Source organism: Cryptomeria japonica, chromosome 1 (genome assembly GCF_030272615.1).
Source record: "Cryptomeria japonica chromosome 1, Sugi_1.0, whole genome shotgun sequence".
Classification (NCBI taxonomy): domain Eukaryota; kingdom Viridiplantae; phylum Streptophyta; class Pinopsida; order Cupressales; family Cupressaceae; genus Cryptomeria; species Cryptomeria japonica.
Genome location: NC_081405.1, coordinates 425,544,340 through 425,571,899, shown reverse-complemented (window position 1 = coordinate 425,571,899; position 27,560 = coordinate 425,544,340). Strand labels below are relative to the sequence as shown.

The 27,560-nt window shown below is 36.9% G+C and overlaps 1 protein-coding gene across 1 annotated transcript in view; it reads left to right on the top strand.

Annotated features, from left to right (window-relative positions):
* Positions 1 to 27,560, top strand: part of LOC131065147 (probable inactive ATP-dependent zinc metalloprotease FTSHI 2, chloroplastic) — a 193,644-nt gene that overhangs the window by 114,661 nt on the left and 51,423 nt on the right. Inside the window, exons 6-8 of the mRNA XM_057999587.2 lie at positions 23,687 to 23,845; positions 25,231 to 25,316; positions 25,528 to 25,606. Coding sequence (XP_057855570.2) covers positions 23,687 to 23,845; positions 25,231 to 25,316; positions 25,528 to 25,606 — 324 coding nt within the window. The remainder of the gene's footprint in view (positions 1 to 23,686; positions 23,846 to 25,230; positions 25,317 to 25,527; positions 25,607 to 27,560) is intronic.

Sequence of the window (27,560 nt, the reverse complement as noted above, 5' to 3'; positions counted from 1 at the left end):
ATAGCCATAAAACTTAACCACAAACTATCTGGTCGCTAGCTCGCAACCTAAAATTTTTTAGGCTTGGATGTTGACTCATTCTTGAGGGACTAGTTTGAAGGTTTCTCCTGAGTCGATGTTGATTAGACAAGCGAGGACGACGGTTTCAAAGGCATTAAAGGATTGGATAGCTTTTGAGTTAGAGATGGGAGATCGCAGATTTCTCTGAGAAATAAGAGCTCAGGTTGCCTGTTGTCAGGGATTCTGAAGCAGAATTTCTCCAATCAAGGAGGAATAAAATCAAAACAAAATCGTTCACAATAGATGAGCCTTAGCAGGATGCAGTGGATTTGATAGGCATGACTTCTAGAGTCTATAGTCATGTTGAAAAACACCAAAATGATGTTTTTTCATGTGAATGAGCATCACCAAATGAAGTGTGAAAATGTTATAAATACAATGGAGTGGTGACTTAATTGGTAGAAGAGAAAGAAACTTTTTTCATTTTCTTAGAGTGGTTTTTTCCTCAGAAAGGAAGATGATGTTTGAGCAGGATCGTGCATGGAGTTGTTGTGTGCTCTGTGATATCGAATGGGTGTTTTTTTGTTTTCTTTTGCGTGAGTTTGTTTATTGTCAGAGGGGTTGTGAAAGTGAGAAGGATTGCCAGAGGGGGTGTGAAAGCCTTTTCTTGTCAAGAAAGGCCAAGCATGACACATCCTCTACTTCTACTTTGCCATAGGATGGCAAGGGGTTTGAAGAAGGAGCCCGCAAAGGAATGAAAGAAGGATTTGTTTGGGTGGGGAGTGGCAGCCAGTCATCTTTGTGACGACATGGAAGCTGCAACCCCTCCCCAACATATTACATTTACCCTAAAGATCCTGTTTCCACTTTCCCTGATCGTGGGCATGAAGGCTTGAGCTTCTCTTTCCATTTTCTCTGTTCTTGGGCATGAAGGTTTCCTTCTCTATTTGGAAACGATTTGTTGGACAGAACGTAACATCTCACATTCCATCTGAAGGCATTAGGGTGATAATGGCATGGCTCAAGCAGTTTTGCAAGTTGTATAGTCATTGGGGTTACTTTTTTGGTTCCAGTAGTGATTCTAGACTCTAGGTGAAGGGAACAAGTTGTATATTGTATAGTCAGTTACAGAGAAAATGAAAAGCATTTAGTGTCAAGCTTTGTGCAGGTTCTTGAAGGAGTTATATATAAATTTATTTTGTGTATAATTCTCTCTTTCAAATGATCAGAGTCATGAGTTTTAACTTTTTTCATTTGTTGCATTGTTATGGTGTATGTAATTTTTCATTTAATGCTTCCCACTATGCCTAGGAATGCAAAATGTCTGTTAGTTTGGAATCATATTAAGGATTCACCTCATTGTAATTGGTGGGCGGATTATAGTCATAGAACACCTCCATATATTACATAAACATCCATAGCATATAAATTCATTAGAGTATTAAGAATGAAAGTATCAAACACCACAATAGATAGGAATACAACATAATTAGTAAAACATGCATGCAACTCAATTAAAGGGAATATCTTTTGAGGATCCAATTCCATGATAGATGCTATAGAAAAATCACAATTTCATAATCAAAGGCAAACAAGAAAACATATTCACCCACAATGAATCAACTATTATAATTGGAAGGTCACTTCACCAAGTCAACATCAAGACAACAGACCAGTGCCTTATCTTAGGGCATAGAGTCACTTACAATTCAAAGACAACCTGATAATAAACTTCAATAAGATTAATTTGTAGATAAATAGGAATGAAATTCTGAATAATGCCATTACATACACAACCTAGATTCATATGTAAACTGAAAAACTCTTGACCATTCAATTCACAGTGAAAACATAAATTCAACACAAAGACAATAATGTGAAGATCTCAAACTGCAAATGATATTGATATTATATTCATAATGATATCAGAAAGTAAATTCACAATGCGATTCAGCTATGCACTTATCAAATTCTTGAACAGTTGAGCTATTATAACTATATAAGAGTTTTCAACATCAATAAAATATTAGAATATTTAATTATATTTTAGTCACCTATATTTAGTTCCTTGTTTAATGGTCATTTAGCTTTTAAGCTTTATTTAGCATTTAGCTTTTTCTTTTTAGTTAATTAGCTTTTAAGTTTTATTTAGTGTTTAGCTTTTTAGTAGTTCACTTTAAACGACTTGTTCTTAATTTAGAATGTCGTCTTGTAATCTCTATATATACATAATCCGATTATTGAATCATTCATTCAATTTATTTTTCATGGTATCAGAGTGGGTCAATGGGATTCTTTAAAGTTTGGCAAATTTTTTTATAAAAATTCATGGCCTTCTTTCTGGAATATTTTCCAGATTTTTTTTAATTATTTTTTTATTAAAAACGATTTTGCTTTTTTTAAGGCTTTTTGAGGGTTTCAAGGGTTTCTGGTTCGTGGGCAAATTTCTGTGCTGGGCAGTAGTTCAAGTTTTTTTAGGGTTCTGAAGATTTTCTGACTTGCAACCTCGAGTTTATTTTGCAGATTGAAAATTTTCCTAGGGTTTCTGCAATTTCGACTAGGGTTTAGACCCTTTAGTTCAAGTTGAAATTTTATTCTGGTTGCAGATTCTTGGTGGGTTTTTCAAGACCTCAACTGAGTCGTCATCATATTTTCTGGGTGCATCGTTTTCCGTGCCTCAATTTTTGAGTGGTCGGATCTGTATTCTGATTTTAGATTTTTGGTGGGTTTTTCGAGAGCTTTTTTGGGTTGATCTCAGATTTTTCTAGTTGCCTCGTTTTCCGTGCCAGCGAATTTGCCTTGGAATTTAAAAACAATTCACAATTTCTGCTATTTCTGTGGACGTTGGGATTTTTGCTGTTTTTTTTGGGCACCATTTATACTATTTTAAGTTTGCGGAAATTTTTTAATTTCTGGATTTCTTCCAAACCTCGAAATTTGCACCTTAGAATTCGTGCCAGAATTCTCCTCCAGGGTTTCAGATGTTTTGTGCAGCTGCTTCTTTACTGATTTTTAATCAGAATCTTCCATCTCATTCTTTGTGCCTTCATTAGGTTGACCACATTCAACCTCAGTTTCTGTGATGGCATCTTTGACCAACATCATGTTGGAACACAGACAAAAGTTCAACAGCTGCCACAACACCTGGAAACAATGCATGTTCACGATATCTGAATATTGTTGCCTTGATCAGATTGATTTAGGCTAGACCTCGTCTTACAGGTCCCAAGGTTTTCACGATTTTTTCTTTAAAAATTGTCTGTCGGTTTTCTGATTTTTTCCACAAAAAATCATGGGAGCGTTTTCACGAGTTTTTCCTCAAAAATTGTTCGTAGGTTTATAATTTTCCCTTAAAAATTATCTCATCTGTAATCCGCGATATTCGTGTAAGATTTTAGTTATCTGGGTTTTACCGTTTTTTTGCACAAAAACGATGGTTTGTAACCTCAGTTTCTTGGTTTTTCGATTTTCTCCTCAAAATTGTAAATTCTCTTTTCGAGGGTTCCTATTTCAGGGTTTGCCGATTTTCCTCAAAATCATGGTTTCATGTTTCAATTTGGTTACCCAACGTCAGGTTGGATGGATTCTGGTATTCTTGGTCATTAACACTTTTCAGATCCAAGGAGGGTCTCCACTGCAACAGAGTGTTCTTTTCATTTGTGATCAAAAGACCTGCAGTGTCTTCTGTAGGGTAGTTAGTAGATAGAATGACCATTAAGGGAGGGTATTAGAATATTTAATAATATTTTAGTCACCTATATTTAATTCCTTGTTTAATGGTCATTTAGCTTTTTAGTTAATTAGCTTTTAAGCTTTATTTAGTGTTTAGCTTTTTAGTAGTTCACTTTAAACGACTTGTTCTTAATTTAGAATGTCGTCTTGTAATCTCTCTATATACATAATCCGATTATTGAATCATTCATTCAATTTATTTTTCATAAAAGTGGCCAACTGGCCATCCCTCTCAAATTAATCTTGGAATCCTTTTATAAGATGATGATTCAACAAGCTTAGAATTACTGTGAGGAATCTTGGGTAGCAACCTCAACCTGACATTTCTTCTTTGGCTTTAGCATGGCTTGCCACCTGTCCACCTCTTTGTCTGTTGGCCAATTGAATGCCTTTACCTCTTCCAACTTTGCAACTGAATCTGTCCATCTGGCATCTGTAACTGCCTTGGACTCAACAATAAACTTTGCATGGTCAACCTCAACCTTGAACAGTGAATCAAGCATACCGTTAAGGAAATCAGCATCAACTTGTTCATTTATATGCTTGATTATTTCTTCTTGGTCCAGAATCAAATCAAATCTGCTGGTCCAATCAGAAACTGATTTCAAATCTCCATTACTACCATAAATTGAAGGCACCAATTTACTATAACCTTCCCCAAATGTCTGCAATTTTTCATTTATAAGCACATCCTTCCCTGTGAAAAATCCATAAGCTGCATTCATTACCTCCACCATGTCTTTAGTGTCACTGATCTTGGGAGGGAACTCATCACTATACATCATTGCAGTATCTAGCTTATCCATTAATATGCTTCTTCCTGACCAAACATTGAACAAAGGTCCAAGAAAAGTGACAACCTCAGAGGATGTTTTACTTGCCTCTTTCAAAGAAATGTGCAAATCATGCACTACCATCGATTTTCCTTTCAATACATTAATCCTGTGTTTCATAATTCTTGACACAACAGAGTTTGCCTTGACATTTTGTTCCTTTTCAAGCCTTTCAATTTTCCCTGTGTATTCCTCCATTTTTGCTGTCACATCAGTTGGTATTTCTTGTACGTGTTTTGTAATCTGTATTGGAGGGGGCTCATTTGCAATTTTTTCTTTCAACTCCACTAACTCTTCCTCTAGAGTGCCCTTCTTCATCAGTGTCTCTTCATATTTTTTAGACAATGCAATCAATTGGGTATATGTTTTTGTTTATCTTCTTGACAAATCCTCTGTTTTTGATAAATTCATAAAATAAAATTGAGTAAAAAATGAGGCAATCTCCGTGTCAGTTGTGTTCTGCAAGTTCCAGATCATTCTGTCAGCTTTCTTTTCTACTTGGATATTTAGAAGGTGGGGCTTTTGAGTGGAAGGGGCCAAAGACCAAGTAGCAAGTGTCTTTGACTTAGGATTAAATCTTGATCCTCTTATTACATCTCCAATTTCAAATTCAGTTTTAAACATTGGGTCCTCTTGCTTCCTAATCTGATCAATAATAAAAATAGACTGGATATCCTAGTCAGGCATCATAATCATACCAATACTCTTATTCTATTGTCTTGCCTATTCCACAAATATTTGCTCTCTGTCAGGATCATATTCCTGCAGTGCCTTGATGATCTCCTCTTTCTTTTCTTCATTTGCTTCCTCTATGACTAGATTTTGTCTTAATTGTTTTTGTTTCAACCTTGTCAAAAAACTTTTAAATTCATCTGACTTAATAAAGTCATCATCTTTCATGAACTCATTTGACAACATCACACGCTCATCAAAGCCTTGAGCAAGGGCTTCGTTTGTTTCTCCCTGTTCTTCATTCTGCCCCGCTTCTCTGAGATGTGTCCTTATTTGATGAAAGTAGTGTCCTTGTTCTGTAACAATTGCTCTAGCAGGGTCTCTCCTCACAATTGTACCCACCTCATTGGTTTTTTGTTTCTTTGCAGCTGGCACTCAGGTAGATTGAACTTCATCCCCACTCTCTACATCATCAGCAGACACACTAAGTGGCCTCTTGCCATGTGAAGAATGTCCATCTTGGGGGTCTTGCTGCTGAGCAGCCACTTCTGGAATTTGAGGCATTTGTTCCATTAGAGTTTCATATAAACTCAGCATTTTGTTAATCCTCTCTAGGTACGGGTTATCAGGGCAAAAACCTGAGAAATTAGGGTCAGCAGCCTTCAATTCTGCTTCAACTCTCATCAAATTTTTCCATTTTCTTCTCCTTTCTTGTACTTCATCTTTTCTCAACAAATTTCTAACCACATCTTCATCATCCAATGGTTCATGGTCCTTTATTGTGGCCCAAGGTGTCATTTTTGGCAATGCACGTTTAATAAATTGTTTAGGATCACATAATCTAGACACAACATTAACCAACCTATACTGTTTAAGGAAATTGTTTACTTCATCAAAGGAACTCCTACCAATGGTAAAATCAGACGCAACCCAAAGCCTAGGAAGAAGAGAACCCTTCCTGTGTCTTTCAAGGCATTCTTTTTCAACTAGGGTCAATTGCTAGATAAACTCCATAAAAGCAATCCTAATTGGAACAAATTTTGGTAAAATATGGGGAGGTTGAGGACACCCATAGACTCTGATCACAGTAAAGTTATCAAAAAAATAAAAGTCCCCCCAGTTATGTGAAATAGACTAGTTTGGAACATACTGGTAATGTCTCAAAACTCTCTTAACATTAATTGACAATCGTTCTCTATTTATTCCTAGCATTTCCATAATTGGCGAAACAATCCAATTTTCAAAGAAAAGGAAAGAAGAATGGGGAGAACTACTGTCCCAAACCTGGGTCCATCTTTGTATTGGCATTAAGACACCCAATTCTTCTTTGAAAAGCTCCAATTCTTTATCCATGAACTCAACATTATAGAACAAGATTAAATGCATCAGCAATGAATAATGCTTGAATGTAGGGCTGGGTGCACCACTCTGAATTTCAACTAGAGCATTATGAATGTGTTCAACCACATAGCCCACATAATCGTAATCTTTGTTAACATCTGGGTGTTGAATGTCCGTAGCCATCATCAGTAATTCAGCTGACACTGTTGAATCTCCATCAAAACCCAACACTCTGCATAATCCATAGATTGTACAATGCATATAATGGTGGAAAGGTGTGATGTCAAATGGTGGTTCGATACTCTCTGTAATTATAACCGGTTTCCTATTCACCCTAGGCACGTATCTGGGCATTGCATGCTTCTTGATAACACCTTTGTATTTGTCATAATCCTCTGCAATCTGCTCCAAATCTATATCTGTACATGCATCACCAATAATCTGAAAAGCTTCAACAAAGCTAGCTCTGTTAATTGAAACTAGGGCAGATTGGTTCTTTCTTTTGATTACCCTAGATACTGGGCAATAGCATTTGGCCAACTCTTTGATCAAATCCACATCAACATACACATCTGGCACAATTAACTTTGCCATATTTAAATCCCAAGGGTTTGACATCGGGACAACCTTAACCCTATTATTCCAGAAATAATGAAACAGAGCAGAACCAGTCATATTAAGCGTGGTAGGGTTTCTGCATTGGCTCCATAAATCTTTCCATGCCAAATCATTTGTATTCAAAGCAACTGAAGTCCTTGGCAGCAAATCTACAAATTCTTCTTTGTATTTCTTAACCGTCTTTTCCTCAGTGGCACTGGCCTTGGAACCTCTAGGTCCTCCTCTTGGGCTTGGGCTTGGGCTTGGGCTTGGAACCTCCAGTTCCACTCGTCGCCTGGCTCATTTTAGTTGCAGGAGAAAACTTAACCAATTTTCTTAAATTTTCCCACACCCAACACTCCAAATTCTCCAACATTGTTGCAGAGCTCAATTCACTGGATTACCTCGGAGATAGAATGCATTAATGCAATTATACAAAATCTCGGCTCGATCATGCAATTTATGGTATTTGGGCGCCGTCACTTCTCTCAAGTCTCATTAATTGCCACACTTGCATGAACTAGCTACTGTGGCATTAATTCAAAGTTGAAGTATTTGAGCGAAATTTGAATTCATGCCCTTCTATTTGATTGGCGATTGCCATTCAAAACTTTTACAGAACCTGACAAACAAGTCCACGTGTTAGCGAGTTAGCGACAATGCTACCAAATCCTCTTAATCGCAAGCTCGCAACCCCTTTTACGAATCCTCAAAGAATCTCGCAAGTGAGCGATAGCTGTTGATCTTCATCAAGCCCTTCAGTCGCAACCTCGCAACAACATTTGTAATATTCTTTCTTTACCTGTGAGCTGGCGACCACTGCAAATATAACAAAACAACTTATTTCATCGCAAGCTCGCAACTAGAAACTTAACTTGACTTAAACCCTTGCGATCTTGCGACAACAAGACACTTAACCGCCGTCGCATGCTTGCAACACTTTTTGACTAAAGACTTACAAACCTGCGAGCATGCGATGACCACAAAATCAGACCAAAACTTACCTGTCGCTAGATCGCAACTTAAAATGCTAAACAACTTCAAAACCTGCTAGCAAGCGACGAAACCATCTAAGCTGTGATACCAACCACATCGCATGATCGCAAATTAAAATGACTTAACCGCGAACACCTCGCAACCTTGCGATAACATAAAATCACACCCAGTCGCAACCTCGCAACATAAAATGGTATTTGGGTGCCGTCACTTCTCTCAAGTCTCATTAATTGCCACACTTGCATGAACTAGCTAGTGTGGCATTAATTCAATTAAACTGATAGAATGCATTAATGCAATTATACAAATGTCAAAATCTCGGCTCCATCATGCAATTTATGGTATTTGGGCGCCGTCACTTCTCTCAAGTCTCATTAATTGCCACACTTGCATGAACTAGCTACTGTGGCATTTGATTGGCGATTGCCATTCAAAACTTTTACAGAACCCGACAAACAAGTCCACGTGTCAATCCCCATCTTTAATCGCACAATCGCAACCGGTTATAACAATTAGGAAAGGAACCGGCGAGTCAGCGACAATGCTAGCAAATCCTCTTAATCGTAAGCTCGCAACCCCTTTTACGAATCCTCAAAGAAGCTTGCGAGTGAGCGATAGCCATTGATCTTCATCAAGCCCTTCAGTCGCAACCTCGCAACAACATTTGTAATATTCTTTCTTTACCTACGAGCTGGCGACCACTGCAAATCTAACAAAATAACTTATTTCATCGCAAGTTCGCAACTCGAAACTTAACTTGACTTAAACCCTTGCAATCCCGTGACAGCAAGGCACTTAACTGCCATCGCATGCTCGCAACACTTTCTGACTTAAGACTTACAAACCCGCGAGCATGCGATGACCACAAAATCAGACCAAAACTTACCTGTCGCCAGATCGCAACTTAAAACGCTAAACAACTTCAAAACCTGCAAGCAAGCGACGAAACCAACTCAGCTGTGATACCAACCACATTGCATGATCGCAAATTAAAATGACTTAACCACGAACACCTCGCGACCTTGCGACAACATAAAATCACACCCAGTCGCAACCTCACAACATAAAATGGTCAAGTGCAAAATATCTTGCGAGGTAGCGACAACTAAAATCTCCCAGTACTCGCAAGCTCGCGACTTAAACTGACTTGATGATAAAGGACCTGCGAGCTAGCGATAACCATAAAATCTCAAAACTTTTTATCTCTTGACCATAGCGACCCAGTGAGTACCAACAAAAATCGATGTTTTATGTTAATTACCGTCATAAATAGGCGTGAGCAGTGGCACACAGACCATTAATGACTTAGTACTTACTCGCTAAGTCTCGTGGCTATAATGCATGGCATCAAACCAATTCGAGACCTCGTGACCAAAGCAATTTCATTAACAATCTCCAACTCGCTAACATAAAATGCTAACACTCAAAAAACTAGAGACCTCGCGATTTAAACCCAAACCAACACTCGTTAACTCGCCACTTAAATTGTTAAACATGAAATTTATCAGCGAGTTAGAGATGAAACATTAAACATGTCTCATTGTCTCAATGTCTGACCAACCGTTTGACCACACTTGATGTTGACATGGACAAATAAATAGAGGACAACTCAGATTTTCAACGCACGACAACTTCGGTTTACTAGCCAACTAAGACAAAAAACAAACACAAAACCCTAATCGCCATGAACATCATGTTAAGCATTTAATGTAGAACAGTAGAAAGGTTCTAGCAGTAACAGTTATGCAATATGAATAATTTTATGGATCTTGTGACACAAATTGTTGCATTTCATGTTCAACATAATGTGGAACCAAATACCAATTTACTAATAATTCAATTGTTTACTAATAATTCAGAAAATAAATTCTAATTGTTTACAAATAATTCAAATTCACAATTAAAAATATGAAATAAGTATCCGTTCTGATTGACAAATTCAAGGAATACAATATCAAAAATCATCAATGACAACTATAGTATTGCAATTTTGCAAATTGAAATTGTAATATGACTCAAGAACTGTAGTATAATTATAAATACCTATAAACTGACTGCTAATTCACTTCAGTGACTCACTCCGAGGCTTCTATATCCCAAATGGACTCAAGATCCGGAAACTGACTAGTACTAACAGGTTCATCTTCATTCTGAGTCGGGTATTCAAAAATTTCTTCGTCTTCATGCTGACTCCGAGTCTGCGATCCATCATTTGTCTCAGCACTAGCACTAGCAGTAGCACCACTGGCTTTTAAAGTGTTGCACAACCCTCGTCTTTCACGCATGGAATTCCGGATTGCCAGTGCCCTATCATATGGAAAATCTCTAACATTATACTGGGTTACAAACAACCTCAAACAAGTTTCCAAATTTTTGTCTAATTTGTTTCTGATCTTTAATTTCAAAAGCCCTAATGCACTGAAAACTCTCTCATCCTCCACCAACCCCAATATCATTGTTTGACATAAATCAACAAGTTTCAAATATTCTGGTACTGCAATACGCAATGCTTCACTTTGATCTATCCTTTTCCAAAGCCTTGTGATTGATCCAGGTTCAAATTGATTCTCCAAGTTAACCAACTGCTGTTTCATAAACAATGCAAACTGTTTATATTGTGATGTCCATTGCAATATGCATCTTTTGAAAATGTCAATATCAATTCCTCTAGTTTTTTATGAAACATCTTTGCATCATTTGGATTATCTCCAATTGAATGCCAAAATTGATGATACACACAACCCATGGCTTCAAGTATTTCTTCTCGAGGGAATCTTTCATGAATCTCAGTTGAAAGTTCATATGCAATAGACTTCAAATTATTACTAACACATTTAACAATCCTGTCAAAATCTTCCTTTTTAACTGGTAGTGCTCTGCCTCGCTTGCTAGTCTTAGATTGGTGCATTGGTATCTGAAATCCTTTTACAAAGACACATAACTCATTTTTTGTATTGAAATGTAAAAAAATTTCAGCATGATTCAAATCTGTAATTATCTGCCACCTAAAAAAATTTGGGCTTCGCCCTATTAGATTCGAATATAGACCATCCAAGCTCAAGCATGTCATTTTACGTAGAGTGCTATACTCATTGATATACATAGTTCTATCTTGGGCTTTCTTAACAAGTTTGTTCATTGAATCCAACATGGGGAGAAGACTAGCTAAAGTTAACAGAGTCTCTATATCACTTAACTTATGTAAGAGATCAGGAGCTTTGTCTACTGTGAGGCATTGCTCATACATTAGTCCGATCAAGGATTGATATTTTGTTAGAACTCGTTCCGCTGGTCCATGCAAGGAGATCCATCTGGTCTCAACATCCCTGAGAAGCTTGTTTCCTCCTGTTACTCCCTCAGCAAAAATCTGAAATTCTGCAAAACCTTTAGGACTTCGGCAGAAGTATGAGTGGAGCTTGTGGACCAGATCTTCAACTTTTGACACTGTAGGGAAATTGCTTACAATTCTATATGCTAAATTCATTTGATGGGCCATGCAGTGAATGCCAACCATGTATGGTGCAATACTAGTTTGTAATCTTGCGCAAAGACCGGTCCTTTGACCTTGCATTACTGTAGCTCCATCAGCTCCAACACACACCAACTTCTTGGCAATTGTCAAGTCATCCATACCAGCAATTTCATTCAAAGCTTTCTTAACTTCCAAATATAAATTTTCTGCTGTTGAATTGCCCCTCATTTTATGAACACAGAGTAGATGAGCTCGGCGGATGTGTTCTTTTACGGTATTGTTGACGTGTATTTTGTACACAATCATACACAGAATAAAATACCATTAGGCATCTTATCCTCTCTTGAGAAAATAGTTTCTAACTGCTGAAGATCTGCAAAAAGGATCAGTTAGGTGGACTCCAAGGTTCTTTTAGTGGGGTCTCCACGTGTGGACAAGCTTTTTTAGTGGTATGATGTGATTTGCTGTTTCCTTCAAGGCTTCTTACGGATTCAATAGTTCGAAGGTTTTACTAATCTAAAAGGAACTTTCAAAAAAAGGAAAAAGGACAGGGTTTGAGTAAATCTAATCTAGTCTAATCCTATGAATGACTTAGCATGAATGAGATTTGGCAAGACTCAACCAATTTCAATTTTGCCATAAGATAACAACTCAACTGAAATTAGTGCGATCTTCTAAGGTAATAATGGTGTTCAATGCATCAAAGACCAAGGACACTACTACGAAGGTACATATCCTAGATGCGAAAATGCTTGAAGGTTAAGGGCTCAACGTTTTCCAGTCGACCACGCAAGGCGTTCCTACAATCAGCAAGAAGCTAGTGGTTTGGATTACGAATCCTACCAAATATCAAATCTCACACTTAGTCTTTCAAATTAACAAACTACTTTGATTGAGCGTGATTCAAGTACATCCAACAACCATGAAGATAACTCAAGAAACTTGCAACAAAACACCATAACTTCAATATTTTATTGATTTCCAAGTCATCATATACAACAATTGCTTGAACTTCTCTCTTCAAGACTCAATCTTGCTATAAAATAAAAATTGCTTACAATTCTAATCTCTCAACTCTATTCTCTATTTTCTATTGACTATTCTATTACAAATGAAATGAAAAATGGGGGTATAAATAGCATCCCCAATTACAATGAAAGGTCCAGATTGAAAGTAAATCAACGGACAAGATCATGACACCTAAACCCTAATTAGGGTTTGTTACAAATGACCTCCTTTTTACTGAACAATATTAAATGCATAGCCAAATATTAAATTTGGCACAAAAATCTAGGAGGTATCAGCCAATGAGAAATAAGATGTCATGTCATCTGTAACAACCTTTCATCTAGAATCTTATTCCCTTTCCAATTCTCTTTCTTAGCATATGCAATGAATTTTGTCACAATTCCTTCGATTTCTGTGCTTGGAATCTCGGGAAGATTCTTGATACTCTCTTCTAAGTGGATAACCTGATCAAATGCATCTAGAAGAGCTGTGTCCCAAGTGGGTTCAAGTTCCTTAGTTCTATCAATTAGGAGCATGGTGGCATACATCTGATCATACTGCTCATCTGTAACATCTGCGTCCTTGCGAAAGATGATCTTGATTCTATCTTCAAATTCTTGTAAATCCACATCTGTCTCGATCTCGATCCTTCTGCCAAGAATGGTACGAAGTACCTCAAATACTCTGTCCTGGATCGGATTGATCACCTCCTCAACTTGACCACATCTAATACTGATGTCCTCAAAGAGAACACTCTTTATATGGAGTAAGGTTGACCACTGAAACAAACTGTGAGAATCGCCTTCCAAGATCTTCTCTTGTGCTAAAATTCTTCTGGATGTATGTCTTATAACTTTCAAGACAGGAATGACAACGTCCTTGGTATGGGCAAATGCAGCTACTGTTGCCATCAGTCTGTGGATTATCTCAAGGACTTGGATAGCCTGATGGGTGATCTTCGACATCCTTGTAATAAACTCAATGGCCACCGTGTGAGATCTATCCATCCAATTACATGTACGCTGGACCATATTCCTGAATCTTTCTGCTTCATTGATTGATTGAAGGGGCAATGCCTGCAATGGTGATCTAACTGGATCCTGACGTCCCAAAGGTTCATTGATGTGACTGAAATATGTTCTCCATGCACCGACCTCTTTCTCAAGCTTTCTATTCTTTTCTACTTCTTCTCTAAATTTATCCTTCAATGCCTCAAATGTGTCGGTGGCATCATCTAAAGTCTGCTCTGCTGTGGATGGTCCTAACTCAATAGTCTGTATATGATAGTCCTCTGCTAGGATCTCACCCTCATATTTGTCTGCTGCCGGTGTAGCTATCTGCAGTTTTCTAGATCCAGTCTCATCTCGAATCATCTTGGACATCTTTGTAGCCTTCTTCTTCTCTGTTGTCATATGTGAACGTCCAACAAGGCTCTCTAGATCGATTTCACTGTCCTCGTCTTCAATTACGATCACCTTAGTCAATCTTTCCTTCAACCAATCTGGGATATTTGATCTTGTCTCTTGAACTTGAATTTCTTTGTGTACTACTTCTTCTTGTCTGGGAGGAGATGTTACTTCATTATCATTATCTAAATCATAGTCTTGGAGAGATCCATCGGATGAAACATGCTGTGCCTGTTCTTCCTCCTGTCTGTCATTCTGTACTATCGATTCCATGGATTCTTCCACTCGAACTGTTCTATCTTCTGGCCTGGAAGAAGTACCTGGTGTTTGATCTTTGTTAGCACCTTGCTTTTTCTTGGAAGGCTCTTTCTTTTCTGATCTTTCCTTTCTTGAGGGCCGAGCGACTGGTGGATGCTCCCGCCTTTGGGGTTGCCATACCTACACAACATTTCATTATAAGAAATAGATTTTGCAATAAATAACGTAGATAAGAGAGATAGATTTTAGGAAACCTCATGATAAGTCCCTAGAGTTATCATTTCCTAAAATACAACGATTGAGCTAAGAGATTCAAAATTCAAAATTTGAAATATGACGATGAATGAATAAAACAATAAAAATTAAATCGCCATACCTCGATAGAGAGCTAACTCTAGAATGCAAAAACAAAATTTGCCTAGGCAAAATTGAGGTATAAAAATAATCTTCAATATGATCCCCTCAAATTTGATTTCGCCACCTCTGGAGAGAATGTGATCTTCAATTTCGCACAAATAAATCACCAAGTCTTTAGCAAGTTCGCCTTAGGCGTGGTCTTGGATGGATCTTCAAATTCGCTCTTGGTGTGGTCTTCAAATTCGCACCACCTTTGATCTTCAATGCAATTCGCACCTCTTTAAACACACCTCGCACGCCTCACACCACCTTGGGAATGTCTTCGCCACCTTTGGTTTGAAGACGCACCAACTTTGGAATGTCTTCGCCACCTTGGATAGATGAAACTCGCACTATATTCGCCTCTTGTCAACTCGCATAAAGGAAGGTAAAATAATGATGTAGAAAATGATAATTCCACCCCCCTTATATAGCGCTTGCATCCTTTACCCCTTAGGCCGACTTAATAAAAATAAAACCTTTTTTTAAATGATTTGCAATGAAATGACAAGGCCGACCCCCATATATGAGCGCTCAAATCGATTTTTTATTAATTAATTAATTAATTAACTATTAATGCCTTGCGTTTTTTAATTGCAAATTTCGATTTTTTAAATAAGGCAAAAATAATTAATAAATGTTAACGCCATATTAAATGCCAATAAAAAGTGGATTTTCAATTTTTTAATCGATTTAGCATTTAAGGAAAATTTGAATTGTTTAATTTGGCGCCAAAACTGGAAAACAAAGGGACGTACCTCATCGCTCTGGTCCCTTGGAGAGGGACAGGAGCGATCCATTATTTTGTCTTGGTTTTGCATTTTTTCACGATCAACTTCTTCATCTCCACGTTAAAAATTGATCATCTTGATAGGTTCTTCGCATTTGATCCTCTTGCATGTGTGTTTAAGTGCCTTTTGAGTGTACATCGCCCTGGTCCTTGTCCAAAGGACAGGAGCGATCTTCTTGTTTCCATGTCCATCTTGCATCTTTTAACTTCGATCTTTTATTGTGGGCGAATAACATCCTTTGTTCGTGTCTTTTGCGCTTATTCCATTTGCTCGCATGAAGTTTTGAGCGTATTAAAGGGATCATCGCCCTTGTCCCTTGGAGAGGGACAGGAGCGATCCATGTCCTTTCCTTGACCTTGTCAACTTTGCACTTCGATCTTCATTGTAATGTCCTTCAAACGTCTTCCTTCACCTTACCTAACCTTGCTTCGCTTTGATCTTGAAGGAACGTGCGTGCTTTTGATGATATCGCCTTGGTCCTTGTCCAAAGGACAGGAGCGATGTGAGGCTTTTACATTATTTGGCGATGTTTGGACGTTCAAAACCCTTGCGAATTATCTTCAAACGATGCCTTGGACCATATGCTATCTTAAGACGTTTTGACTTAGCCTGATCTTGAAGCAAAACAAGGAATCCAAAGCAAATCGCCCTGGTCCCTTGGAAAGGGACAGGAGCGATCTAGTCTCCATGCTCAAAATAATGATCATTTCACGTTCAAAACTCTCATTTATCATCTTTTACCATACCATGGATCCTCTAAAACATTGCAATGTCTTGTCCTTACGTAAATTTTGCATGAAATGGCCAATGCATCTAACATCGCCCTGGTCCCTTCCTGAGGGACAGGAGCGATCTATGTTATAGGGTGTCAATTTCTTCATTTTAACGTCCTTTAAGTGTTTGCGCATGATGAAAGCGCCTTGAAATGTCCTCGCCACCTTTTGTCCTGGCTTGGATCGGTCTTGAACCTTGGAGGGACGACCTTGAACTTGAGAGGGACGTACTTCACCATTGTATCGCCCTGGTCCCTTGGAGAGGGACAGGAGCGATCCTTCCCTTGTGGCTTTCATCTTACTTTGCCATGTGCTAAGTTTATATTCAACGGATTCGTCCTTCTTTACTCTATCCGTCCATGCCTTGACATTGTTTGGAATTTTGCAAAAAGAGGTAATTATATCAAAAATCGCTCTGGTCCCTTCCTGAGGGACAGGAGCGAACTAGGCATTTAGCATTGGTATGGATGTCCCAAAAATCTTCAATTTATATTCAATGCATTCATCTCATGTTCTCCTTCGTTTTTGAACGTAAACTTGCCTTGACCCTTGTCTGGATTTTGCAAAATGGAGGAAATCGCTCTGGTCCCTGGGAGAGGGACGAGAGCTACAAGGTACCTCGCCCTGGTCCCTTGGAGAGGGACAGGAGCGATTTAGTCAATATAGGTCATTTTCCTTCATTTTTTGCATCTCAAATTATATTCATTTGGCAAAACATCTTCCCTTGGACGTCCTCAAATTGCTAAACTTTCAAAATCTTACAAGGACAAGACGAAATTTGAATTGCAGCTCCGGTCCTTCACTGAGGGACAGGAGCGATTTTCTTCCTGGAGGCCTTTCTGTGCTCATGAAAATCTTCAATTTATATTCAAATGAAAGATCTTGTCGTTCTCTATCACTTCAAACGTAAAATTTGTCTGGACTCTGCAAGAATGATGAGATATTTAGAAATGAGCTCCCGTCCTTCACTGAGGGACAGGAGCGATTTTGCTCCTACAGGCCAAAATAACAAGATTTTTCACATTTTAACACTTCACGAGGCGAAAACAAATCAATTCCAATGCCCAGGATCAAACTTCAAAAAAGTCAAAATTTGGTCAAAATATTCAATCAGACAAAAATTCACATTGACGGTCATCATTTAGACAAGTTTAAGCTCTGCATGAACATTCCAATTGAAAATTAGACCATTTTGGCGAATTCATTGCATTCAAAATTTGCATTCTAGAAAAGAAGCTCAAAAAGCTCTCAAAAGTGACTGGATTTTGGCTTGAAAAGGCAATATTTAAAACCCTAAGGCTTGGCCCTAAATCCAGACAACTAACTAACTAACAAAACCCTAAAAACGAAAGCGAAAACAAGCGAAAAACAAGCAAAAAGAGGGGGTCCCCATTTGCGATGGGGCGATGTGTGAAATGGTCACAACAGGTATACACATGCATACAAACCCAAGCAATGTTATCTACCGCAATAACTTCATCTATGGATAATGAAATGAAATTTGACTCTTTTACACTCTTGTAAATTTTGCTTTTCCACCTCAGCGAGACAGTTTGCCATTTCCCATCCAGCGTTTATTGACCAATGTGACATAGGATAGTGAGGAACATTCAAAAAAGATAATAAATTACTAAATTCTGGGAAATCTTTCATAGGAGGCCCTCTCGACAGAATATGAAAAATAACACTCATCTGAACAGTCTTTGCTAGGTTTGCATCTTTCGCTGGATGTTGAAGCCCAACCTTGATTGTATTTCCAAATCCACTATTACCAATCAGTGTCATTTTGTGGTTATGCTCTTCATATTCCGCGACATACTTAACATGAAGACATTCTTCCTTTGATTTCCATCTTACTACTCGTGTTTCCTTTCCCTCTATGATCTGTTTTTCATAAACCTTACCAATATGCTTTTCTATGGTGTCAAGCCTTTAGCTGCATCTTCTTCTCTCTTTTAGTTTTCCAGCTACAAAATCTTACACCTGCATTCTGTTGGTTGTTCATCATTGTTTGGGATCGGTTCAATGAATGGGTACTTTGCTACCCAATCAATCTTAAAACTCCTTGTCATCTCCCACTCTCGCCCCAATTTTACTTTCCTTTTTCTTTTCTTCCTACCAACATCATCTTCAGTACTAGCATTTGCATCCGAGTGAATTATCTCATTGTGTGTATCCCTTAGAACATCTTCTACCATGTCGGCTTCTGCAACTGCAAAAGTTGATGGACCAGAAACTTTGCCAATTCCAAAGAAAGACTTTATGGTAGTATCTTTAAGTTTAAGTTTCGGGCGTTTTGATGGCCTCCCAATCCCTTCAGTTTCACCGCCCTGAGGAGTCTTACCCTTGTCTGACATCCCAATCCCTTCACCACCCTGAGGAGTCTCAGTCTCACCCTTGTGTGACATGTCAATCCCTTCACCACCCTAAGGAGTCTCACCCATGTCTGACTGTGACATCTTGTGTCTTGACCTCTCACTACAAATTAAAAGTTAAAACTAATATTATCAAGTATGAAGAAATGATTACTCACCTTTATGCCTTCTCAATTCTCTGAATCAGGAATACCTGGGCCTGTGTTGCAGGATTGTAACTCTGGCCCTCCGCCCTACAATGAACTTCGACTTTCCAACTCAATTTGCGGAATGCGAAATGGCAAATTGAGACTCGAGAGCTCCCAATTTACTAATTAGACACGAACAAATTAAGAAAGAATGTAAGAAAGAGTGTATTTATAGCAATCCATGATTGCATTTTTGGTGAATTGCGCGGGGCCCGGGCGTTGCAATTGCCAATGAACATTTAATTTAATTGCATTTTTGGCGAATTGCGTGGGCGTGCAATGAACATTTAATTTAAGCAGGGCAAAATGGGTCCTCGAATGCTTATAATGTTTTAATTGATATTGGCGAATTTGGCCTACGCGTGCAATGAACATTTAATTTACCATTGGCGAATTAGGTCCTGGGTACGTGGTCGTTTTACTATTGCTGGCGAATAACGGAGGTGATCTAATACCCACGAGTGATTCCAGGGGAATATTACAGGCATGCACGTTGAACGGTGTGTGGTCAATGGCGAAGCCAGATTCTACAGTGTACCGTTAACCTCAAAATTCCGGGCGATTTGACCACGATGTTGACCTAGACTATTCGCGCGGAATTCACCAATTGGCGAAGATTCGCCACTAAAAAACTCTCTGGATATGCATAGTATCAAAATAAGCATACAAAATCACAATGACCAAGATGATGATGTCACAAAGATTGGACATCAATACTGGGTTACATATAAACATCAAGCTGATTTTTTAATGCAACCAAGGTTTCTTGTGCTACAATTTTGAGAGAAGGATAAAATGTTATTAAGACAAAGATGACCTACGCATAACATTACCTCTTCACTTCTAGTAATGAGACTATGTAAAACCATGAAACTATGGCACTTTCACATTCATAGAGCAAATAAATGATATGACAGAGAGCCTAAATTAGCATTAAATTCGAGCCATTTAGCTAGGAATATGGATTATTATTTCCAAAGAAGTAATTTACAAGGCTATCACTATAGGAAAAGATAAACCATCAAATGTTGCTTGGACCAATTAACCAACCAATCTTCACAATAACAATTTAGTTGTGCAGAAAATCAAAATAAGAAGACACAAAATTAAACCATGATAAAGTGGACATAAAATATGAAGTAGACACAACGAACTAAAATGTAAGTCTGCGTATAGACCATTCACAGTTTCACTTGGCATAATAGTAAAATACTCTCTTTGGATGGAAGGACCACCAAAATAAAATAGGTCTAATGTTTTTTATCTAGTTTATTTAAATTGAAAGATTCTTATGGTGTGCACATTGAAATTTTGCTTAACATTTGATATAAATAAATAGACACAATATTAAACTGTTGTGACAATGTAATGACAGTACTGACACAAATACTAGCAACTGAATATAGACAAAATTAAACCATGATAAAGTAGAGATAAAATATCAATAATGAACAATGAGCTAAAATATAACCTTGTAATATAGACTATTCACTTGTCAAAACAGTATAATTCTCTCTTTGGATGGAGGCTCCACCAATAAAATAGATTTAATGTTTTTTATCTTGCTGATTTAAATTAAAAGATCATTGTGATTTGCACATTGAAAATTTTATTTAACAAATTATTCATCTATTTGGAGGCGCTGGTTGAATTTTTTGTAAATACTATTTATATGGCGTGAAGTTATAGAATGTATTTGCAATAGTGTTACAACAAAAAATTGCCTACCGTTGACTCAAATGCACCACTTCTCCACTCCCTACAAGTTTGCAACTAGTTGCACCTTCTACGCACATCTTGGTGAGCTCCTGTTTGTAATCATGCCCTCAAAGCATTTTTCAACTGCATTACTCATAAAATATTTCGCCATTTTGCAGGTTTTGAGGGTTTCATAGGTTGGTGGGAGATTGATTAAGATTTCAGATAATGATTTAATGTGTTTTGAACACAAAAAAATGTTAAAAATCACAATCAATGGTTTGTTTAAAAGAGGGATTTTTGGGGGGAAAAATTATCCATCAAAAAATCGGGTATAATCTTGATTTTTGGGAGATTTTTGCTTCTATGGATTGGAGTGTGGAGTTGAAAATTAATTTGGGAAAAACAGTTAAATAGCTATATGAGAATAAGTAGAATACTCAAGCCTTCAAACTAATAAGTCTCTAGAAACAAATAAAGTATATGTCATTCCTAGATACAACACAAGATATTGTCAAAATATTCTCCTCTTTTCTGCCACCTAAAGAAACCCTTGCCAATATCCCACTTACCACTTTTCGTATTATACCTGGTGATGTACTTCCTCTGATCAAATTGACATACACTCGTCGTAGTACAACTGCAAGGCAAATTGGAGATGCTTGAAACCATTCCCCATCATCCTAATCTATTTTTCTTAAAATTCCCCCTTCTACTACTGATGTTATGGAAGATTTGGTGGATCCTCTTTAATCTATGGTAAGAGTATAGAGTTGAAAATGAACTTGGGAAAATCTGTTGAATGGCTACATGAAAATAAATGGAATGAGGATTTAAAGCTAATTAGTCTAGAGAAGAAAATAACTTTTAGGACATTCCCAAATAAAACATAAGATATTTTAAAAAGCCTTTGCTCTTTTATGCTACCTACATCAATCTTTGTCAATATCCTAATTACCACTTTGCCTAGTGTTTGGTACAACTGAAATGCAAATTAAAGCTTCTCTGGAGGCTTCCCTTTCTTATGCTATTGCTTTTGAAATTTCCCTTCTACTACCAATGCTGCTATGGAAGAATTGGTTGATCCTCAGTCTACATGGAGTCACCTCAAAAACTTCCCATCGTGTAGTGGGACCACCTTAAAATTTGATTTACCACAGTGCTTTTGTAGGTCACGATCCCAACAATTCAAAGTGCATTGGTCATGAGACTAATATTTTACTGTATTGAATTCTTTTCTTCTTGTAGATGCGGCACCATAAACCTTCAATTTCCATAATTGCTGAGGATAATGAGGAAAAACAACAAAATTTGAACCAATGCATGTATAAATTCATAATCTTTGTACATAGATATTGTCCCAAGAGTATTCCAAAATGTGATTTCTGTATTCTTAGGTCATATCAGGACATTATTCCTTCATGGAACATGGAACATGTACTTAATGCTAAAGAGACAAATGAGTTAATGTTGTTTATGGAGGGAGTAATAAAGACAATTGGAGTTGTGGAAGCCTTGGTTACCCCCAAAAGTAACCATGGTTAATTTGTTTTCCCAAAATAAGGAGGTTTTTTCATCAGCATTATTATAGTTAGCATTTTGTCAGAGGTACTCTGCATGTGCCCTGTGTATTCTTGTTTTTTATCGATCTTTATATCTCGTCTCTCATCCTTCACACTTCTTGTTATTCTCGGGTTGTGACATAGTACCAAAGACCAAGGCAGAGATGGTTTAAGCATTGTGGTTTTTGTCAATAGGACAAGATTGCATTGGGATCTATATATGAATAAAGCATTTATTCTTTGCTCATTGTAATGAGGCCCATGAAAGGTCATTTTCGTGTACTATTAATATAAGTTAGGATAAATTAGAAGAACGTGGTGCATTAACTAGGATTTGGGTGATTATAGCGCTCTCTTGTTCAATTTGGCTAGGACTGTGTCAAGATTGTAAAAATGCCTAGCGGCTATGTTTTAATATCAACATTTCTGTTGCAATATTTGTGAATATATGCTTGTAAGGATTCATTATTATTCTTAATGCATTTTGATGTGTAAATCTGTGTATGAGTTGCTCAATGATAGGTCTTAGCTCCTGATTCATTCAAATTTAAAAGAGTAATGCCCTCCTCTCGCTTCTACTTTCGATACAATTATTAATTGTATGCTATGAGCATTTTAGATTGCCAGATAAATAAAGGCAGTGGTTTAAAATTGTTTGTCACTCATATATAAAAATGATGAGTAAAAAACTCTCCTTGCATTTGATTCATATCCTATTTGAGAGGGTAACGTACATAATAAATGTTATTCATATAAATTAAAATAGATATAGAGAAGGATTTCTGTTGCCTTGGATGATAAAAACTGACCGAGAATACTGTATGGATGAGCTGCTTAAGGCGACACAAAACACACCTTGATACCATCAATATCTCACTGTGTCACTTGAAATTACAACATATATGAAGTTGAAGGAAATTAACCTAGTGATGTCTCTAAGTCTAACGATCACTCACTTCCTCCCATCCTCTAAGAATCTTTATTACTGCATAAAGCAACTACATTATAAGATCTTAAGGAACTACATTATGGATGCAAGTTATAAATTCTTGGAATTTCAAGTGGCAATCTTATGTCATAGACCCTGTATCCTAGTTCACTGCTGAAGTCACCTAGTTTGTGCCCACCAGTCCATACTGTTCTAGTGCAGAAAATAAAAGGAAAAAGAACTTGTTGCACCATGATAATCAAGACTGGTACTGTGACTGCACCAATTAAACCTGTGGTCTCTATATGACCATCTCCTGATGATTTGTAACTATAGCTTCTATTTGTTCTTGTATTCAGGAAGCAGTAATGGCAAAGATGTCTTTAAAATTGTGTGATTACGTTTTCTAATTTGGGCAAAATAAACCTATAGTTCAGTATCATGTGTTTATCTTTAAGCTTAATTGAATTTTTTAGTTGTCAGTGACATTTTTGGCTTCCTTACATCTTTAACATAACTCATGAATTCATACTTGCATTTAGTCAATTTGTTAAGATTTCAAGCTTACAAGTACAATATTTCTAACCTTCAATACTCTTTCGCAAATTTATAATTTTGATAAAACTTTTGTGATCTGATTAACAAATATTCAGTTGGCAGATTACTACTGATGATTTAATTGAAGCAATAAATAAGGAGGATGGTGCATTAGAAATAGAAATGAGGCGCAGTATGGACTACTTACAAAAGCTAGCTCTGAATGAGGCAGCATCTGTTGTTGTTTCTCTTAACTTCATCGATTTAAAGGACATTCGGATGGTATTGTGGCTTTACCTTATCCAGTTGTTCTACTTTTATTTGCTTGGGGAAGTTTCTTGAAATTGCTTTCTTTATAAATTTGCAATAACCTCCAGTATTTAATTCTAGCTGTTATTTATGCATTTTTAGATACTTTCCTTTTCTGTTTTCTATCTATGCAAAATATTAGCATGGCTATTTTTCAATGAAATGAAATGCTCTCTGTATCTCACTTGGCCAAGCATTCAGCAGGTTGGGTGGTTAGCAAGGGACAGTATTGACTATGTGAATCAGATTTATTTATTTTTAAATGAAATTTTCAGGTGGCCTAATTAAGTACCATTTTTAATTTGTAGTCCATAAATTCATGTTATATTGAATTTAAAGCTGAAAAAGATTGTGGAAAGTAGTCATTTCAGGTGTCCTTAATTATTTTTGTGAGTATTCTGTGAGAAAAATAAAATTTTAAAGTCCTGAGAGTCTATACAGAGTATTTAGAGTGAAATTGAAGAAAAGTGAGCCAGCTGGTTATCCATTCAATAGTAATGAAACAGAGGGAACGATGCTAATGAAAATCAAAAGAAATGATTAGCAGGTAGTAGGAATTCAAGCTAGAGCTAAAACAAGGAAGACAAAGCTCATTGATACAGAGGGATTAAAGAATATATAAGTACTTTCGAGAAGTGAGTTTGGAAATTGCCCTTATTTCTTACATATATATTTTGGTGTATACCAAAACTTGAAATTTTAGAGAATGATTCATTTCCTACAAGATGTATGTTGAAATCCATCTTCCATTAATGCACTAAGTTCATCCCCGTGGAGTAATAATTGACCAAGTTAAAGATCATTTGGATTGGTTTGATATCCTGAATTCATAATTACCGTGGTAGATAGCCCTCTTCTTGTTTTCTATTAGTATTCTATTGTATGCAATTTATTCACTTATAAAGAGATTGACAAATAGTTGCTTCTTGATATCGTAGATGGAAATGCTTGAAGAGATTTTAAAGGAATCACTTATTGATTTTGTACTATAATTTATCCTCATACTTGTGGGGTTGTGTAAAGCTACTATTACAATTCTATTTGACATCCTGGCAAAGTCAGTCATACCTGAATCTCACTCAATCTTTCCAATGTTAATATGTATTTTATCAACAGTCAGCATATATCAGAGCAGGAAGAGTCTTCTGCAATCTCAAATTGGATTCTCTAGCATGCTTTTTTCTCTAGAATTTCGTTTATGTTTATGTTTGTTGACATTTTGACCTTATTTTATTGGATAAACATATCCATGTTTACTGTCTTATTAAAATCAAACTGTACCCAAAATAAGCTAAAAATTACATTCAAATGATATAGTTAAACAGTTTCTCCAGTGACAATTTCTGCTATCGTAACAGGTAACCATTGCATCAAGAGCTGGACGAATGCAAGGAGCAGCACGTTTTCACATGGATGTGGGAAAGTTTATGGTACCATCTATCAGGTTTTACTTATAATATCTCTTATTTTTATTAATTTGTATCTTGATGATTGTTGGTAGGGGTGCAAATGGAAAGCTGATTGGAGTAAACCATTTAATTTATTTATATGACCATATTTTTGTTGTTTTTCAGTTTGTTGTCTTGAGTCTTGTTGGACTTTATATAGAAGGTTTTGATATATTTAAATGTATTTTTAATATTTCTCAATTGCAGTCGGCAGACAGTGCTAGACCACATTACTGTTCAGCTAGCTGCACGTGCAGCTGATGAAATTTGGAATGGACCTGAACAGGTACTCCGACACTTTAAATAGAATAAAGTTGCTTGTGTTGTATATTATGCACAATGACAACGGTGTGCCTAGTTGTTTATACAAATTAATAAGACAAATTAAATTACAAAATGAATAAAATTTGCTGGATTATATAGGAAGGTAGTTTTCTGTATAGATTATTGTTTCTGATTTTATATATATATATATATATATATATAATCAATCAGAATGTTCTTAAAGCTTTTTTAATTGCATTCAGTATGATGTTTGGGATTTTATCTGATTGTTGCAAAGTCTGTACGGCATCATCCGATTTGATCCCAAATCTATTAATGTGTTGGTTTCTCAGAATATTAGTTCCAAATAAATCAATGAATGGACCCCTACCACGAAAAGTGGGTGGTAAATGACTTTAACCTAAAAGTTTAGTATTTATTAGCTTGTAATGCCCCCTTTCAAGGAGTAGCCCAAGAGATCATTTAGCCTATCTTATTCCCATAGGCTGAATTCAGCGAAAAGGGAATAATTTAAATTAATTAATTAATATTATCTGTAAAAGTATATTTTAGGGTTAATATTATTTTATTAATTTAATAAACTGTTATAAAGTGAATTAAGTGAAATATTAAATAGGGGAATAATAAAGTCACTTTATTCACGGAACCTAATGAATTATTTTGAGCAGGAAATTGAAAATGTTTTTGAGAATGTTCTAGGGGTTGGATAAAAGATTGTTTTGGAGCTCATTTTCACTATGCTTGGATTATTTTTTTCTGTTTGCGAAATTTGGAGAACTTCTTTGGAGCTGAAACCCTAGGACGAAAATTGTAAGGGATTGCTGGTTTTGGTAGTGCAAGATTCTACCTTAGCTAGTGTAGGAGGAATCACTCAGATTTCTTGCATTGGTATTCAATGCTGGAAGTACATAAATTTGTGAAGTCTTTTTGCAAAGACAAGTTTTAATGTTTTGGAGGTTTATAGTTTGATGGAAAACTTGGTCGCCTTGATAAGGGAGTTATCTGATTATGGATGATTTCTTCATTGAGTAGGGAAACTAAATGGTTTTTATTAAGGTGTGATTTCATTATTTGCTGAGTCAACTTCAGTTGAGGACTCGAAACATGGGAAATAGGTATTTATTAGAAGACATTTAAGGTATAACTGACATCTTTATCTTATTTGCTGTTCATAAAGAAGCACCAGAATGATATGAGGGTGGAACTGGAATGGTAAAGTATGGAACATGGTTTATATCTGTTTGTGGGTATCGTTTTCTTGATCTCCTAGCAGCCTGATGATGCAAATCCATGTCATTTGCGATGTTAAATGCTTATTTTAATTGATAAGTAAAAATCGCCCCTAGGGAAGGCTGTACACCTCCAAGAAGCACGTGGGTGTCTTTTCTGAGTTTAAATCTGCAAATTAGTGACTTAAGAAATAGACACTTTTGAGGGCCTAGTGAGTGGAGAAGTGTTGTGGAAGGTTATTAGGCAGATTGCGGTAAAGTTTGATGATGAGCAGCTTAATAGTTGAGTTTGCCAAGCAAGTCTGAGTGGTTTTGTTGCTGGAGCAGAGCTCTCTGTTGTTAACTTCAGTCTTGAAGTTTCACATACAGTCTTATTGTGTTCGCACCTAGAAGCAGCAGTACATGAATGGGACAAAAGACTGATGGCTACTCTTTGAAGATTTGACATGGAAGAACCGTAAGTTATTGGGTATGCCCAGAACCCACCCCAAACCTGTATTGGGTATGTTTGAGTACAGGTTCGCTTCAGGCTAGGCCTGTGTGCAGCCAGTGTGTGAACTTGGGCGTATTGAGGTGTACCCAGGGTACCTAGGGGCATTGAGCATCAAAAGGCAAAAAGCAACAAAGAAAGATATTTTTAAACTTTTTTTTGCATTCCAAAACCCTAAAACATCCCTAAAGGCATCATTTCACTCAATACAAAGATCATTTTGCTCTCTTCACTCT